This window comes from Trichomycterus rosablanca, chromosome 16 (assembly GCF_030014385.1).
Source record: "Trichomycterus rosablanca isolate fTriRos1 chromosome 16, fTriRos1.hap1, whole genome shotgun sequence".
In the NCBI taxonomy this organism is placed as follows: Eukaryota; Metazoa; Chordata; class Actinopteri; order Siluriformes; family Trichomycteridae; genus Trichomycterus; species Trichomycterus rosablanca.
This window is the reverse complement of record NC_086003.1, coordinates 26,638,680-26,657,081: the sequence shown is the minus strand read 5'-3', so window position 1 is coordinate 26,657,081 and position 18,402 is coordinate 26,638,680. Positions and strand designations below refer to the sequence as shown.

General features: G+C 42.9%; 1 protein-coding gene across 1 annotated transcript in view; it reads right to left on the bottom strand.

Moving 5' to 3' along the window:
- The window catches only part of zbtb16a (zinc finger and BTB domain containing 16a), a 156,788-nt gene that overhangs the window by 49,336 nt on the left and 89,050 nt on the right, over positions 1 to 18,402 (bottom strand). The window contains exon 4 of the mRNA XM_063011972.1: positions 2,044 to 2,130. Coding sequence (XP_062868042.1) covers positions 2,044 to 2,130 — 87 coding nt within the window. The remainder of the gene's footprint in view (positions 1 to 2,043; positions 2,131 to 18,402) is intronic.

Genomic DNA, 18,402 nt, shown 5'->3' with positions numbered 1-18,402 from the left:
GAATGTTCTGTACATATTGTACAATGTGACAGCAAATGCGATTAATTTGGTTCTAAAACAGCTAAATAGCACTCATAAATCATTAACACGCAGCTCACAACTTCCATATCAGTGCAAAACTGAATTGAGTAGTGATTTAATTCCATTAGATCCGCTGTACAAGAGAAGCATATGGGTGAACATATTGAGGTACAGTAGGGACGAGTGGATCAAACCCTCCGTGTGTTTCATATATACGGCCGGTAGCCACAGGGGACGCCGGGCTCAGCGCTGTTCAGTTCGCTGGCAGGAGGACAGAAGTCTCACTGCCTTTTTTTTTTTTTTTTTTTTGCTTCACTCAGGTTCTATATTTAGCCTGGCTTTCCGCTGGTATGCCTCTGTGATCGTTAGCCCCATTTAACCCCCTCTTTACAACGAGCCCCAGACTGGTCAAGGCCCTCTGGAGGCCCAGTGTGTAAGGACGTACGGAGCGCTCGCTATACGTCGGCCTGACAGCACACACGCGACAAGTAGTGCAATCAAGGAAGTTCTGAACTTAGGTTTACTTTATAACACATCAGTCATATTAATTAATATTAATAAAATTTACACAATATCACTTGACCCAAACACAGAGAATCAACATAACTTCTGTATGTACAGTTGAACTGTGGGTTAAACATGTGTTTTTTCCTGTATCTAAATGACTGGAACACACTCGTTACATGAAGTATGTGGACACCTATTGCTAGCAGGGTGTGTGTTAGGCCCTCTTTTGTTTCAGCATAACTGTGTGCCACTGTATACAAACCAAGTGCCATAAAAAACATGCTTTTTAATTGGAATGAAGTAGAATGTTAGGAGCAAGCCAGTACGTCTTGTTTAACTTAAATGGGCACAAAATCCTCACAGACACAGTACAAACTCTTTCCAAAAGAATGGAAGCTGTTTACCTGCAAATGTGGGGTAAATGTACATATTACTGACCATGGTTTTGACATGGGATGTCCAATTAGTTCATGGTTGGGTGTGCACATTGATGGTCGTACATTGATGTAGAGTTTTTCTATATCAAATTGTCGAACCGTGGACCGCGGTTTGTGCATGAGGTACGTTCCAGCCATGCAGGAACAGGAAAGGTCCTTTCCCATACTGTTGCCACAAAGTTATATAATATAATGTATTGAAATCATTTATTTTATACACCTGTTAGGATTGGATGTGAATGAAAAGCCAATAACTAGTAGGGATGTCCACATACTTTTGACCATGTAGTGTATGTAAACTATTGAGGTTCTAAAGCCGCTAGATGTTTATATTAATGCTCGGTTTGTGCTGAAGCTAGCTGATTGTACGGGCGCTGTTCTTTCTAGCTGCACAATGATGTAAGTCAGAGCGACGGCTGTGTTACGGAGCGCTAGACTGTAAGTGCATGAGGGTGCTGGAACATTCTCCCAAGGGCAGAGAGCTGGGGCTTGTCAAGCGGGTGAGAAGTCATAACATGGCAGGATCCCAATACACAGGGGGCAACGTGCATCAACAAAAACATCAACACACGGCTAACTCCCTTCACCCGGTGCCCTGGCAGAGGTCATCATTCCTGAGATGGCATCACATCAGCACTACCCCCAAACTGCTGCCAACTTACACAAGCATTAGTAAGGTGGAGAGAAGAAGGTATGCCAACATCTGCATCTAGCAAGAGGTTTCGCTCATAAACAACGGCTCCGGCCAAACATGTCCAAGGCCGATCTGTTGCCACCCCCATAATTCTCCTGTTTGGACCGGTAAACAACAAGGGGAGCGGATCGAGTCATAATCAACACCCCCCCACCCTCCCCACTTTTCCAGTAAGTGCTTGTGTACGGTTTATGCGCCAGGGAAGATTCCAGGCTCGGCTCCACACACATATGACCATGACTCGGGAGTTATCTGTGTATTAATAACCTCCCTGATTTGACTGCCTTGCTTAACATCTGCTCACGGAACACGTGAAAAACACGTGAACATCGGAGGGCACGCAATACGAACCATGTTGGCATTTTGGTGCGGTTTTTCTCGTACCTGTGTGGATCTGTCTGTGCACCTCCAGGTCTTCCTCCTTCTGGAACTGAGCTCCACACTGGTCGCACACGATGGCTTTCTCACCGGCTGCACACAAAAACATGACAAATGTTCAAACTCAGCAGAAATACAGTCATACTACAAAATACTTGACATGGCAACCCATGACATGCTTCCCAAGACTGCTGTTACAGAGTCGTAACTGGCTTTAGCACACTTGACAGTTTAGTCTTGATGTTAAGACAGAAATGAGGCAAATGTTGGACGGGTGATGTCACATTTTAGGAAACCCTTTAATATAAATGGCAGGCGTACGATGGAACATCAGCCAGCCAGAGCAGTTCAGTACAAATCCTGGTCAGCGACTGCTCTAAAGCAAGTTAAAAAGGTACTCGTGACCCGAAGAACCAGACCTCCACTGGGGGTCAGAGGCCGCACATGCAACACAAAAAAAAAAAAAACCCAGTTTAGCTAATTTACGGTTACAGGTTCAGCATTTAGCAGATGCTTTTATCCAGAGTGACTTTAAATACAATCCAAGCAAATGAGAATTAACGGCCTCGCTCAAAAGCCCAACAGTGGCAACTTGGGACATGTGGGGCTTAAACCTGGAACCTTCTGGTCACTGGTCCAGTACCGCTTAACCACTAAGGTACTGCTGTCTGCTTATGATTAAAGTTTACCTTTATGCCATTTGTTTAAATCTTTAACAGATATTTAGTTTATCACTGACCCTAATGTTATAATGCAACACTGCAACGATTAGACTAAGGCCCAACAGATCTTGGGCTGACCAAAGACCTGGCAGATGTGGGGCTTGAACCTGCAAACTTCTGGTCAGTAGTCCCGTACCCCTTAACCACTAAGGTACTGCTGTCCGCTTATGGTTAAAGTTAACCTTCATCCCCTGTTTGATTAAATCTTTAACAGCTATTTAGTTTATCACTGACCCTAATGTTATAATGCAACACTGCAATGGTTAGACTAAGGCCCAACAGATCCGGGGCTGACCAAAGACCTGGCAGCTTGAACCTGCAACCTTTTGGTCAGTAGTCCAGTACCCCTTAACCACGGAGCTACTGCTGTCCACAAAGCCAAACATGGACCAGCCCCAAGCTACCTAAAGCCACTTAGTCTCGCTCGTTTTGATCCTCCACCCAGAACTCAAGGAAGATGAGCATCAAGGTTCTTCTCTGCACCAGCGACCAAGTGGTGGAACAAACTTCCCGTCTGAGCGAACTGAGTGATCTGAGTCTCTCGCTGTCTTCAAAAGATGATTGAAGACCTTGATCACCTATTTACTAAGCACCTAGTCTGAGCAATAACATGCACCTACTAATCTCCTATAGCATTTTATTTAACACCGCTTTGTTTGTTGGGTAGGGTAATGTAAAGGTACTGGGAAAGCTCTTCTGTAAGTCGCTCTGGAGTCTGTGGCTTATTATCTAGCAAACATACACATTTACACAATTTGGCCAAAAGTATGTGGACACCTGACCATAAACTGAATGAGATGAATGAAACTGTTTACTGAATAGGATCCAGCTCGGCTTCTATTAGTCACTCTTACAAAATGTGGATGTGCTGCAGTGTTGCAATCTGAATCCAAACACAGGAACTAACACTATCGCACACTGCTGGCCCTGGTCTATCTGATCAGGGTCATCATGGGTCACACTGTTCCTGTGTACTCCATTCGTTCATCTGCTCTTATTATTCTTATTCCAATAAATCTGGCTGTACATTTTAATGCTGCATTAGGCAACACGAGACACGAGTGCAGCACAGCAATCAAAACAGGAAGTGGTAGTTCATATAAAAGAGTGTGATGAGGATGGAGCCAGGGTTTGTTTCATAACCATTGTGAAGTTACAAAATGTACTGTACCCTCACATCAGAAAGGAAGAAACACTTTTAGCAGGAGGGAAATAATGGTGCAATAGAAAGTACAGAGCTCATAACACACCCAGGAACTCCTTCCATAAATTAAAAGTGGATTATTATAACGGGTGCATTTTAGAAAATAATAAAAACAGCACGCTTAACTCGAGAACGCGATTCAATAGATGCTAGGGAAGAGGGTTAAGTAGAGATAATGATAATAAATCATATGGCATATTTTAGCTGGATCATTTATAGCAGGGGTGTCAAACTCATTTTCATCTGCATTATGGTGGCCCTCAAAGGGCCGATTGTAACGTATCCTGCTGTGATTGCAGTCTGGGACAATTTGTTGTTTTTCTTGAAGGTTAAATTCTGTGTTTGGTGTCAAAATGCCAAATTTATACTGTATATTTATAATGCACATCTACATTTATAGGCAAGCCGTAGCCTAGTGGTTAAGGTACTGGACTAGTAATCAGAAGGTTGCTGGTTCAAGCCCCACCACTGCCAGGTTGCTGCTGTTGAACCCTTGAGCAAGGCCCTTAACCCTCAATTGCTCAGACTGTATACTGTACCTGTACTGTAAGTCACTTTGGATAAAGGTATCTGCTAAATGACGTAAATGTAAATGTAAAATATTGTACTCCTTTACCACAGACACGGCCTCATAACACAAGAGACGTACCGGTTCATTAAATTTCCTCCTTCTGCTTCAATTTTCTCTTGTACATTTTGGGGTTATTTGTAAATATTTCTCAGCATCACTTGTTGGAAAACCGCCTCAGTTAAACACTGATGTGGAAACACCACCATCCAGTGGCGGTATGCGGTCACTTTGCGGGTCAAAAAATCGGCATGCATTGTCGGAGATGCAGTTTATGTACGATTTTACAGTCTGTTTTCAGACAATCGTACATCTTTTAAGCTCTCGCGGCCACATAAAATGACATGGTTGGCCGGATCTCTCCCGCGGGCCTTGAGTTTGAAACGTGATTTATAGCATTAAAAAATATAGAATTTTTTTTTTTTGCTGTGATGCTGGAGCTTTACATTTTCCCTCCACATTTATATTTTTGACATTCAGCAAACACTTTATTTAAAGAAAGGCATTGTTTTGCTGATATACAACAAACAATTGACAGTTAAGGGCCTTGTTCAGGAGCCCGACCACTGCAACTTGGTCATCCGACGAGATCTTATATTTTTGACATTTAGAAGATGCCTTTATCCAAAGTGACTTACAATACAGTTACAGTATACAGTCTGAGCAATTGAGGGTTAAGGGCCTTGCGCAACCTGGCAGTGGGGCTTGAACCAGCAACCTTCTGATAGCTCAGTACCTTAACCACTAGGCTTCGTCTCTTCTTCTCTCCCTGGACAAAAATCAAAACATCAAATGTGAGCCAAACCACAGATGCCTGAACCTCATGGGCACAAATTCCCACAGACACACTTCAAAATGCTGTGGAAAGCCTTTCCAGAATAGAGAAGCCTGTGACATCTTTCCCCTGAATAATCGCTCTGAAGTACCAAAATAAACTCTATATAAGAAATGTTTTCTAACAGCTTCCACTTTCTCCTCCGCGCCCTCTCGGAGTCGCCACAGCAGGACGAGCTGACATTAATGGCCCTCTTACGCAACCCAGGTTCCCAAGATGCAAAGCAGAGATGCCACGTGCCACACCAACATGTTCCCTTTTCACTTCCACTTGGAAATGTTGCACAACTGGACGAGTGGGATCCTGCGCTGTTAAAGAGGACGGCGGTGCAGGAAAACAGAGGTGCCACGACAGGTTTGATGAGAGCGCCTACAGAGCGACATGATCAACAGAGCGGCATTTATAATGTTTAAAGACACTTTTACGATGTGTATTTGTGTTCAGCTTTTGAAACATGGCTCACTGTTTACGGTCAAGCAAGCTTTTTATTGCCATGGGCTTAGCGAGTGAAAAACATTACTGGACTACGTTATCAGAGTCTAGTCTGCAACAGGCGACACAAAACAGAAGGCAGTGGAGAGAGCTGAAGCAATGATGGTGTAGTAATGTGACTATAATTGAATCTGAACCTCTGGACAAGTTTCCTTTTGTGACACAAAGTTAAAAGATTATTGAACCGAGCAGTTTATTAGGAACACCTATCTGGTACATACAACCATTGATTGCTGGTCAGCGATGGATTGGTGGCTCTATTCAGGGACTAGAAGCTTAATAAGGCACAGAGACTGCACGTGAAGTGCCAAATAAATTAACCAGCACTGTTAGTCTTCTGCACCTTCATTTCACCATGCTGGCCCATAATAGCATGATAGGTGGGCATGATACTGTAATCCACACCCCCTGCCAATCTATATACTATATATTTTTGAGTATTTTTCTTTCCAATAAAGCACACGAACAGACGATCATGTAAGACAATCAGACGAACAAGCTTTAAAATAAATTTGCAGTTGTTTTTTCACATATTACAAACATACTAAATGCTAAGAAAAATTGTAAAAATTCAAGAATATTTTGCAAATTTTTTAGCTTTTCACTTTAATTTTAATGCTGATTTTATGATTTGTAATTATATATTAATGTGGTATTGAATATAAGCAAAATGCTAAATAGAAGTGATTTTACTAGTGGTCTCAGATGGTATGTTTATACTCAAACTGACTTTTATTTATTATTATTTATTTTTATTTATTATTTTATTTGGGCGGCACGGTGGCTCAGTGGGTAGCACTGTCGCCTCACAGCAAGAAGGTCCTGCCCTATAGGTGTGTGTGTGTGTACCCTGGCACCCCATCCAGGGTGTTACTGTGTGCCTTGCACCCATTGGAAATCTGGGATAGGCTCCAGTAGACCCCCCCCCGACCCCCGACCCTCGACCCTGATTGGATTAGCGGTTAAGACAGTGGGTGAGTGAGTGGGTGAGTGAGTGAGCGAGCAATGAATGATTAAAGGGGTCAGTCATGTCAATACTGCTAGTCATGTTCTCCACCCCAGTAAAATATGTGGGTCCAACCTGACCGCCCTATTACTATTTATTCCAGTAAGTTACAGTACAGTTATACAATCACTGACACCTGCTGATACCTGAGCTACAATGCTTCATATATTGTTATATTGACATCATAAAACGACGTCCTTGTTCTTCTCTGGTGAGAATTTCCACAGGAACACGTCGGTGATGACGAGGCCTCTCGAGCATGTTCTCTAACGTTCTCAGACCATTTCCTGCTCTCCTTGTTTTCCATTCAGCGCAAATGAGAACATGAGCAGCACAAACAAAAACACACTCTGGCTGCTCAGTGAGCCTACACAAATAGATTATATAAGACACTACGCATCAGCAAGGAGCCAAAAAAAGACGAACTTAAATCCATTAAAATAAAGAATCCATCAGAACAATGTGGCCAGACGCGGTGCTCTGTCTCTTTCCTTCAGCGCTGACGTGGGGTGCTGTACAGTTTTATTTACACTAACCTCTTATCAGTCACAGAGCAGTACGGACCCTGCCAGTTGGAAAGGACAAGCAGGGACTGCGTGTTCCCTCGCTCCGGCAGATATGTGCCGCAGAGGCTCGGTCGTTTTATTAACCCGGGCAAAAAAAATGCTGGGATTCTGCCAGCTTCCTCTCAGACACAAACACACACGGGAACATTATGATATACAAAATATGAACACAAGTACTGGGACACCCTGCCTAATGACTGAACTCTCTGAACTGTCACTGTTTCAGCCACAGCAGTCGCTAACAGGTGTAATAAATCAATTATATAAAGGAAATTATATGCTTCAGACTTCAGAGTTTAGGGAAGGCCCTATCCTCTTACAGCATGACTGTTCCCCTGTGCACAAAGGAAGTTCTATAAAGGCACAAAGAAAAGCTCCAGCGTCCTGATGAACAGCTCTGGAATGAACTTGAACATCAATCAAGGTTGTTTTGACCAACATCAGTGCCAAGACATACATACACTTTAATATTTTGACTGAATGGGCACAAATTACCACAGGCATTGTTCAAAGTCTTGTGAGAAGCCTTCTCAGAAGAGTGGCTGCATTGTATAAGCCCTCAAAACTGTGTTATAAAATTATGATTTTAATACCAACAAGGAATAAAAATATTTAAATATTATATTAGTTTTGTACTTCATTAATAAACTAGCGTCATTTCCAAGAACAACATAATGAAATACTTTAATACATGATATTTCACTTCTTGTATTACACATTCATTATTTTGGTCTGATGTCCAGACTTTTTCACTTAATGAGATCCGATCTCATCACATACTGACACAAGTACAAATTTTTTTTATCCATATAACCCCTCGTGTACCTGGCTCAATCTCGTGTCCCCTGGTTACAGAAGGTCAAAGGCCTCATGTGTTTCCTGCTTCCCTTTCCTGTTAAACACCGCTTCTCATGTTGTGACATGGGACGATACTCCCAAAGTAGCAGCGCCAAGACAAAGGCCTTTCAAGAGTGGACGAAACAGGAGCCGAAGAGCGTCAGGACGGTGTGAAGTGTCAGGAAACGAAGGAAGACCTCCTGGATCTTTCAGTAATGAGCAGGATCAATCCAGAAAAGTGTGAATAGTTATGACAGGAAGCTGCTCCTTATTGCTAAAGTAGATCAGTGATACTAATAAAAATGTCTTAGGAAGTTTATAGGCTTGTTTTTGTTTTTATGGTAAGGTGTATAATAATTTTGGTATATTTTCATATGAAATAATTAATAAGATGAAATAAAATAAAGCTGTGTGGTTCAAAAGTATGAGCTCAAGCCCCAACAAAACCATAGCCATCTGTGACCAAGAACTGACCGAGCTCATTGGATGGGAGGAATGGTGTGATCCATGACCCATGACCTATGATCTTGAGGGTTAGCCCTCACCCTTAAAGGTGTTAAATTAGTGGGTGGGTTCTGAAGATGATTACAGTTAGTAAAAACAGGCTAAACATCTTGGGATTTTATCTTACAACCTTCCAGTTGTTTCCACAACTGCTCACAAAACACCTTCATTATATCAGTGTTCAGAAGCAGCAGATCTCCAGTCTGGGATACTGATCCCGTCATGGCTGAAATGGAGCAAAAAGCCGCTCCGGTGCTCGATCGATGGCTGTGAAGTCGGTCTGTAAGGAGAGCCCTTCCCACAAGCTCTTTTATTTATCGCACCAGAACCCGAGAGGCTGACCACGCTGTGAACCCGTCCCCAAACGACCACTGAAACTCCAGCAAGCCGCTGGATACGGCAATTGAGGTGCCTTTACAGAGCCGTAAATGCCTTTATGGCCGAAGTCGGAGTGCAGGGAGGCTTGGCTGAGCTCTGTAAACCTTCGCTCGCCGTTTTTCACTCGCTGTGACCCGATCCATTTGGTGAGACGTTGCTGGAAGGCTTGATATCAACCCATAATGAATTACAGAATAACAGTATGACGGCATAACGGTGGGAAGCGAGAGTGTCCTCGACAGATTGGTGATTAAATTTAACTAGAGTCAACAAGCGCCAGCAATAAAACAAAAAGCATGTGTTGCTTTAAAGGTTGCTGTGAGGAATATTTACCGGGAACCTGGCAAACGCACTCATGTGGTGTGAAAAACCCACCGGTGTGGAGTTAGCCAGTAGTGCCTGGTGTACATGTGCTCTCTTCACATGTCAATAATCTGTAAAGATTTAGTGTTTAGGACCCATTATTTCCTGCTTTTCAGTCACACATTGTCAAAGAGAGTCTACAGTTTATTAAGGGCCAGGTCAGAAGTCCAGTGCCCTATGGGACAGTAACAGGGACGCATTCAGACACTAGCATTACTAAAATCTGTGTTGACTAAAGAAAAATACAATCGAAATCAAGTTCCCTCACAAAAAAACCCAGTTTTTCCTTAAACCTTCAGACGCCAGGCTGCTCATCCTGGCCGGAGTAAATGGGATAGCAGGGAAATCCAAAAAGTAATGAAAACCAACAGGAACTGCCGCAAACGTTTAGTTTAACTGCTCTCAGGTGCGGCTATTTACATAGTTGTTTATCATTTGTGTCCAAACTATTTTTCCTCTCCGTCTGCATCAGGATCATCCAAAAAAGAAAGAAAGAAAAAAAAAAAGCACCTAATCACCTGCAGGTTAAAATGGAAAAAAGCTGCCTGGGCCTGAAAAACAACCAAGAGTTAGAGCAGAACGGTTTAGGGGGAACAAAAAAATCACTTCCATAAACGTCCTTCCAAAAAGTCAGTCCCCTCTGACTTCCTCACTAAAGCTGTTTTACAGTGTGCTCACATTCCAGTCCTGAGCCCTGCCTCCCACCGTCGTCCATCTGAGGCTGACCCTTCAACCTTTATTACGTTTATTTGTATTTTTAATTTGGGCCCCAATAAATAAACACAAACTGAAGTCCCACAGATGCGCATTGTCACTCTCACCTGCACGGCTGGATGGTCGAAGTAGTTTAAAACGCACTTGACGTTTATAAATCACTCATAGTAGTTACTGAATAATACCATTTAAAAGTGAATAAGTGAATCATAAAGATGATAATTATCCAGCAGTTCTACATAAGGTTACGCAACATGACTTCCTGTACGCTGCTTTATAAAAAGGTTTTGGTGTTTAGATACAGATAAACACTTACTTCTATACGTAGGAAAAGCCAACACAGTGTTCATAGTAGACAGTCACAGAGATCAAATGGAACACACTCAGCATCTTTAGGTATAAGCAGGTCAACCTGGTGTGGTGCTACTAGTGTCAAACTTAGCTTAGTTGCATTAATAACTAAGGAAATTCTAAGCATTTCACTTTGAAACTTCATTTACTGCTCAAATATTTGTGCCTTTATTTTATTGTATTTATTTATGGGATAACAATATGGGGTTCTAAAGGACAATAATTGTCTCTGTGAATCCCTACAATCCTTAAAGTAATCAAAGATCAATAATTACAGTCTAAAAACAATTATTGTTTCCATTCACATCTAATAAAGGGAAAATATTGGCTTTGCAGAAAAATATACAGTATAATTATATTGCTTTGTATAAGCTCTCAAAACTGTTTTATTACATTATTATTTTAATACCAACACCGTGAAATACACTGATCAGCAGTAACATTAAAACCACCTCCTTGTTTCTACACTCACTGTCCATTTTATCAGCTTCACTTACCATATAGAAGCACTTTGTAGTTCTACAATTACTGACTGTAGTCCATCTGTTTCTCTACATGCTTTGTTAGCCCCCTTTTATGCTGTTCTTCAATGGTCAGGACCCCCACAGAGCACCATTCTCAGCACTGCAGTGACACTGACATGGTGGTGGTGTGTTAGTGTGTGTTGTGCTGGTATGAGTGGATCAGACACAGCAGCGCTGATGGAGTTTTTAAACACCTCACTGTCACTGCTGGACTGAGAATAGTCCACCAAGCAAAAATATCCAGCCAACAGCGCCCTGTGGGCAGCGTCCTGTGACCACTGATGAAGGTCTAGAAGATGACCGACTCAAACAGCAGCAATAGATGAGCGATAGTCTTTGACTTTACATCTACAAAGTGGACCAACTAGGTAGGAGTGTCTAATAGAGTGGACAGTGAGTGGACACGGTATTTAAAAACTCCAGCAGTGCTGCTGTGTCTGGTCCACTCATACCAGCACAACACACACTAACACACCACCACCATCATGTCAGTGTCACTGCAGTGCTGAGAATGATCCACCACCTAAATAATACCTGCTCTGTGGTGGTCCTGTGGGGGTCCTGACCATTGAAGAACAGCATGAAAGCAGGCGACAAAGGTATGTAGAGAAACAGATGGACTACAGTCAGTAATTGTAGAACTACAAAGTGCTTCTATATGGTAAGTGGAGCTGATAAAATGGACAGTGAGTGTAGAAACAAGGAGGTGGTTTTAATGTTATGGCTGATTGGTGTATATTAATTTTTGTTGTTGAAATGGTAATGTGGTGGAGGTGGGGGGTTAGGGGTAAGATTTAGATCACTAAATTGCAGAGTGTGGTATTTTTACATGAGCGTTATTTAATAGCTCTGAAAATGCTTTAAAACCTTCAAAAAATCATATTATATTAAATAATATACTATTATATATTTATACACTATCTTTTTAAGCAAGAGGGCTGTTAAGCTTTTCGTCTATATGAATATTTTGGTACATTTAGTTCAAAGTGCTTCAGAAATATTGTCCGCTCATCAATAGCCATCTATAAAACATGTCACTGCCATGTCACCGTATCACCAGGTTTCAAAATAATCTGATTGTAAGAGGGGCTAAAACCTCCCAACAGAAGCCTGCATTAGTATTCAGGTCCATCTACGTGTTTGTGACAGTAATAACACAATATGCACGCCTGCTATTCATGCTGCATCTCCCAATGGAACGGGAAACATAAAAGCAGCCCTTGTGTGTCCTGGCTACTTCCAGATGGCTTTGGGACTGCTTTTATCTCCATTTTTTTCTTCTTCTACTCTCGTCTTTTTTTTATTCACCTGAAAGCGCTGTCGGCTGATAATCTGCTCGGCCGCTCCGTTCTCTCCTCGTTCCAAATATAAAAGTTTCACAAAGCGTCTCACAAGAGAGCTCCGGCATAAATGGGATTCATAGCTTTTTAATCTGTGCTAAGAAATTGATCTAAAAGTTTCCCGGAGCCATCGTCCCGACTTACATAATGCAATAAAAGCGCGCCTCAGAGAGCGTTTACTTTTATTGGTATTTCATGGAAAGTAAATCACGTCTCAGACGATTTTACTCTTGCGCCGTTACTGACTGGCCCTCGTACATGGAAACATAAAGAGGATTTTTTTGGGGAGTCTTACAGGTCAGATTATTCTCTCAGCGGTATGAAGGAGGGCGTGTCTGCACTCCTGTAGGTCATGAAATCCTAAACTGAAGTCGTTGCTGCTTGTATTGTGCCCTGAAGACAGTGAGGTAAATCTGGGTGTAAACAGAGGTCTGATTTGAGGATGATGAGGATACAGAAACAGATGTGTTTGAATGGAATAAGCTAGACGGAGGAATTTGTCATGCTCCAGCACACACTCTGGTTCCAGCCAACGCCCAGATAGATGCCAGGTGAGCCTGGCACTGCTGAAGAATTCTAACCAAAGCCATGTGGAGTCAGAACTGAACCATACAAAGCGACCTACAGTATATTGTCTAAGCAATTGAGGGTTAAGGGCCTTGCTCAAGGGCCCAACAGTGGCAACCTGGCAGTGGTGGGGTTTGAACTGGTGACATTCTAATTTCTAGTCCACTACCTTAACCGCTAAGCTACAACTGCCCTACAGTTACATACAGTAATATACAGCGGCACCACCCGAGCACCCTGCACCTTTAATTATTATATAAAAATGAAATAATGCTGGCATGCTGGTATTTAGCTCATCATACAGAGAGCAACACAATGATTGAATGAAGTATGGGTACGAGGGCGTAAATAATAACACAGTGGCTCAGTGGGCAGCACTGTTGTCACACAGCAAGAAGGTCCTGGGTTCAATTCCTAGGTGGAACGATCCAGGTATTTTTCGTGGGTTCGTGCGTGGGTTTCCTCCGGGTTCTCCGGTTTCCTCCCACAGTCCAAAAACATGCAGTCAGGTTAATAGGAGACACTGAATTGCCCTATAGGTGAATGTGTGTGTGTATATGTATGTACTGTATGTATGTCTGTCTAACCTGCGATGGACTGTATGTATGTCTGTCTGCCCTGCGATGGACTGGTGCCCCGTCCAGGGTGTTACTGTGTGCCTTGCACCCATTGAAATGCTGGGAAAGGCCCCCACAGCCCCCCACCCCGACCCTAATTGGATAAGCGGTTAAGAAAGTGAATGAGTGAGTATTATTACTATATAAAGTTAGACAGCTAACTTAAGGCCACCTTAGTAATATCACAGAATTTAAACAATTCACTGTGGTGCCATGGTTCCATTCTTTAAAATGTAAATGATGACCCAGGCTGAAATCTCTTGACAGTCGACACCAGGCCTGAACGAATCAATCAGATTCAAATGTGACTGTAATAAATCTGATACAATAAATCCACAAAGCGCGGCTGTTCGTGTAGCTTCCACCAGAGCAGCCAGAACAGAAGCGGCCTTGCTGATAAAAGAAACGCGGCCTTAAAAAAAATACACAAATCCATACTGGCCACGGGCTCCTCTCCAATCTATTTTCTGCTCAGCTGCTTTTAAATGAAGTTATTATGACTCATTAAAATAGCCGCCAGCTCGTGGAAGTCGGCCAATTACGAATTTAAATTTAGCCCCCGTTCTGTCCTCTCCGAATCCCCCCCAACCGCCCTCCCTCACGCCTACAAAACACAGCACACACACAGCATACACACAGCACACACATCATACACACAGCATACACACATCATACACACAGCACACAGCACAAACACCATACACACAGCATACACACAGCATACACACAGCATAAACACAGCACACAGCACACACAGCATACACAGTATACACACAGCACACACATCACACACACAAAACACACAGCATACACACAGCAAAAACACACAGCACACATACAGCACACACAGCATATACACAGTACACACACAGCACACACACAGCATACACACACAGTACACACACATCATACACACAGCATACACACATCATACACACAGCACACACACAGCACACAGCACAAACACCATACACACAGCATACACACAGCATAAACACAGCACACAGCACACACAGCACACACAGTATACACACAGCACACACATCACACACACAAAACACACAGCATACACACAGCAAAAACACACAGCACACATACAGCACACACAGCATATACACAGTACACACACAGCACACACACAGCATACACACACAGTACACACACATCATACACACAGCAAACACACAGCATACATACAGCATACACACATCATACACACAGTACACACACAGCATACACACAGCATAAACACAGCACACACCACCCGGATCTACCACTGGCTCACAGCTGTCTTCAAAGCCTCGACACAAATGCGAGGCTGTAAACAAACAAATCATCATTTTTTCCAGGACGCCTGCCAGGCTGAAGGAGCACCAGCACGCTGCCGGGTTCTAGACCTCGTGTAGCAAAATGTCTTCGAGGGAAAAAAACTCTGACAGAACGATCTAAATAACATGTCGTTTCTTTCTCACTGATTAATCATCAGCTGCTGGTGTGAGAGTTACGAAACGTACCATCTTCCACTGCTGTTAGGTTTGCAAGTTTCACTACAAAGTGACATTCAAACCACATTCATTTCAATCAAGTACCACAAAACGTGCAGTCATGTGATTAGTGGTATTAGTGGTGTTGTGTGACGTTCAATCACTTTGCTGTTGTAGCTTGGTGGTTAAGGTGCTGGACTATTAATCGAAAAGTCGCTGTTTCTAACCCATCACTGCCAGGTTCCCACTGTTTGACCTCAATTGCTTAGACTGTATACTGTCACAGTACTGTAAATGGCTTTGTAACACCACTATCTCCCTGGACTAAAAACTGGACCTTTTATTTATTATCATTTATTATCATTTGCTCCTGCACTTAATAAACTGTCTACCTCCCACATACCTGCACAATTATATACCCAATAAGACTATTTATAGGTATTTATTTATATTTATTAGTTACTTATCTATATTATTATTATTAATACCTTGCTATCTCCATTCTTATGCTTATATGTTTTATTATTCTGTATATATTACTATGTATATAGACCTAACACCATATATGTAAATACTTAAAGTTATAATTATTATATTAACTATAGATCTATTTGCACTTCTGGTAGATGCTAACTGCATTTGTTGCCTTGTACCTGTACTGAGCAATGACAAAGTTGAATCTCAGATCTGCTACCGGCCGACCGGGTGCCTACACAGACATGATTTGGTAATGTCTACCATTGACATGATTGTCTAGCGTGTGCTGGGTGGGAGGGTCGAGGTATTCCTCATCATCGCTGCAATTGCTGCATCTGCTGGCTGGTTAATTGCGTCTGTACAGAGACGGGTGATAACGAGGAGCAGTGCTTGACTCTCGGTACATGATACTGATGATATCCTGTGTGAGCCGGAACCTGTTGGCAACTGCACCTCTGCGTTGGGGCGTGTTAGTTTTGGTCCCCCTCGTCCAGGGTAGGTGTCTGCAGCAGTGGAGGACAGATACAACCAGAGTAATTGGATACGACTATTTTGGGTGGCACAGCGGTCTATTATGCTAGCCCACCACTGCTGAGATCCAGTGGTGCTATCGGCCCACAGGGCGCCCACACAGACATGTCGTGAACTGGCGCCCTGTTTAGGGTATGAACTGACACCATGCCTCCCGTCCAGTGTTTCCTGAGGAACCGTTGTGACCCTGTCCTTGAAATGAAAGTAGATGAAGTTAACTAATGAACAACTTGAACTGGTAATTGAAACAGACGATTACAAACTACCAGTGTATACAATTTGTCAGATTTCAGAACTGATTCAGTTTGAACACTGGCTCTGCTGTGCCCCAAAAGCAACTTTAAACGGTTAAAATGCAATAAAAAACAAAATTGATTATTAACTTGCAGCACCCAGTAATCCCCGAATGGATCACCATGACCCTGACCAGGCTTAAAAGGTTATTAAAGATAAATATAGATATAAGATAAAAATATATGAATGAATTTGTTAATAAACATTCTGCTGAGGTTTTTTATCTTCCTCCTCTGTTTGTTCACGTCATAAAACAATAAAACGTCGTCTGTGATCAGACACTAAACAGAACAGTTCAAGATGTCAAGGACCTTTACACCAACCAAAAAGTGCCTAAACAAACACCGTCTGCCCGTCCAATCCGATCAGACACCCTTTTGTAACCCTGGCTGATGTTTGGCATTCTGAGAACGAGCACATCCTTCACCTGGGCGGCGGCACGGAGGTAACAAGCGTCTTGTGCTCTTGAGTTGCGCCCGTGTGCCTTCAGCTCTATTTTTCAGTCTGCGAATGGCGGCCGGGTGCACGTACGAGCGGCGTGGAAGCGAGGCGAGGCGAGAGTGTGCGTTCTGCTGTTTCGCTCTCATTTCCAGCAGAACAAATTAATCCGTGCCCTTCCAGCTACGCTCCTAGCTCTACCCCCCCCTCCACCTCCACCTCCAGCCCCCGATTCCTTTTCTGACAGAGGCTGCTCAGAGGAGAAAAATGATGAAGCAAATCCAAAATTCAATTGCCTGTGTTCTGTTTTAGAAGGCACACGGTGTACTGTACAGCCCATAAAACTCCCAAACAGCCTCCAGACGCTGCTGCAATCACCCTCCATCAAAACACTTTGTCTCGCATACAAAAATAAGAGCCGGCATCGAGCTGAATACCAAATCAGCCCACCAGGGCACTCGCTACTTAGCAACCAAAGGGATTTAAAGCTGTAATACCCCCGACAACAAAGGAATAAGATCGGGATCTTTGACAGGATGCCTGGTCCTGCTTTGTTTTGTGTTTTTAGCCATAAATATTTACAATCTTTCTCAAATGAGCACTAAACTGTGGAACAGTTATATTTTTTGAGTGGATCTGGACTGTAGATCCTATTATATACTTATAAGCTGGACTGTCACTATTATTATCAATACGATAATATGATTATTGAATCAGTATATAAAATGCACCATGATAACCAGTTAAGTGCACATCATGAGATCTGCAGGAAGCTCCAGCAAACAAAAGCCTCATTTTAATGACTTTATTAGTATTAAATTACTGTCATCAAATGATTTAAATTTCTGTAAGACAATGAATTAACTGGACTAGTAATCACACTGGCCGCAAGGAACACTCTGGACAGGGCGCCAAACCATCACAGGGCCTCGGCACAGCCAATCACGTCTGTGTATACGCCTTATCAACCAGCTGACAACATGCTGAAATTCAAACCCAGATCTTGAAGGTGGTGCATCAATTTACATTTACGGCATTTAGCAGACGCCTTTATCCAAAGCGACTGACAGTTTAAGCAACTGAGGGTTAAGGGCTTTGCTCAAGGGCCCAACAGTGGTAACCTGGCAGTGGTGGGGTTTGAACCAGCAACCTTCTGCTTACTAGTCCAGTACCTTAACCACTAGGCTACAAATGCCCTGCATCAACCAAGCACTGTGTGTGTAACATCAAAATGTACATTACACACCCGATCAGGCATAACATTATGACCACCTTCCCAGTATTGTGTTGGTCCCCCTTGTTGGTGCCAAAACAGTCCTGACCTATCGAGGCATGGACTCCACTAGACCCCTGAAGGTGTGCTGTGGTATCTGGCACCAAGATGTTAACATCAGATCCTGTAAGTTGCGCGGTGGGGCCTCCATGGATCAGACTTGTTTGTCCAGCACATCCCACAGATGCTCGACTGGATTGAGATCTGGGAAATTTGATAGATACTGAGCGCTGCAGACCGGGAACACCCCACAAGAGCTGCAGTTTTGGAGATGCTCTGA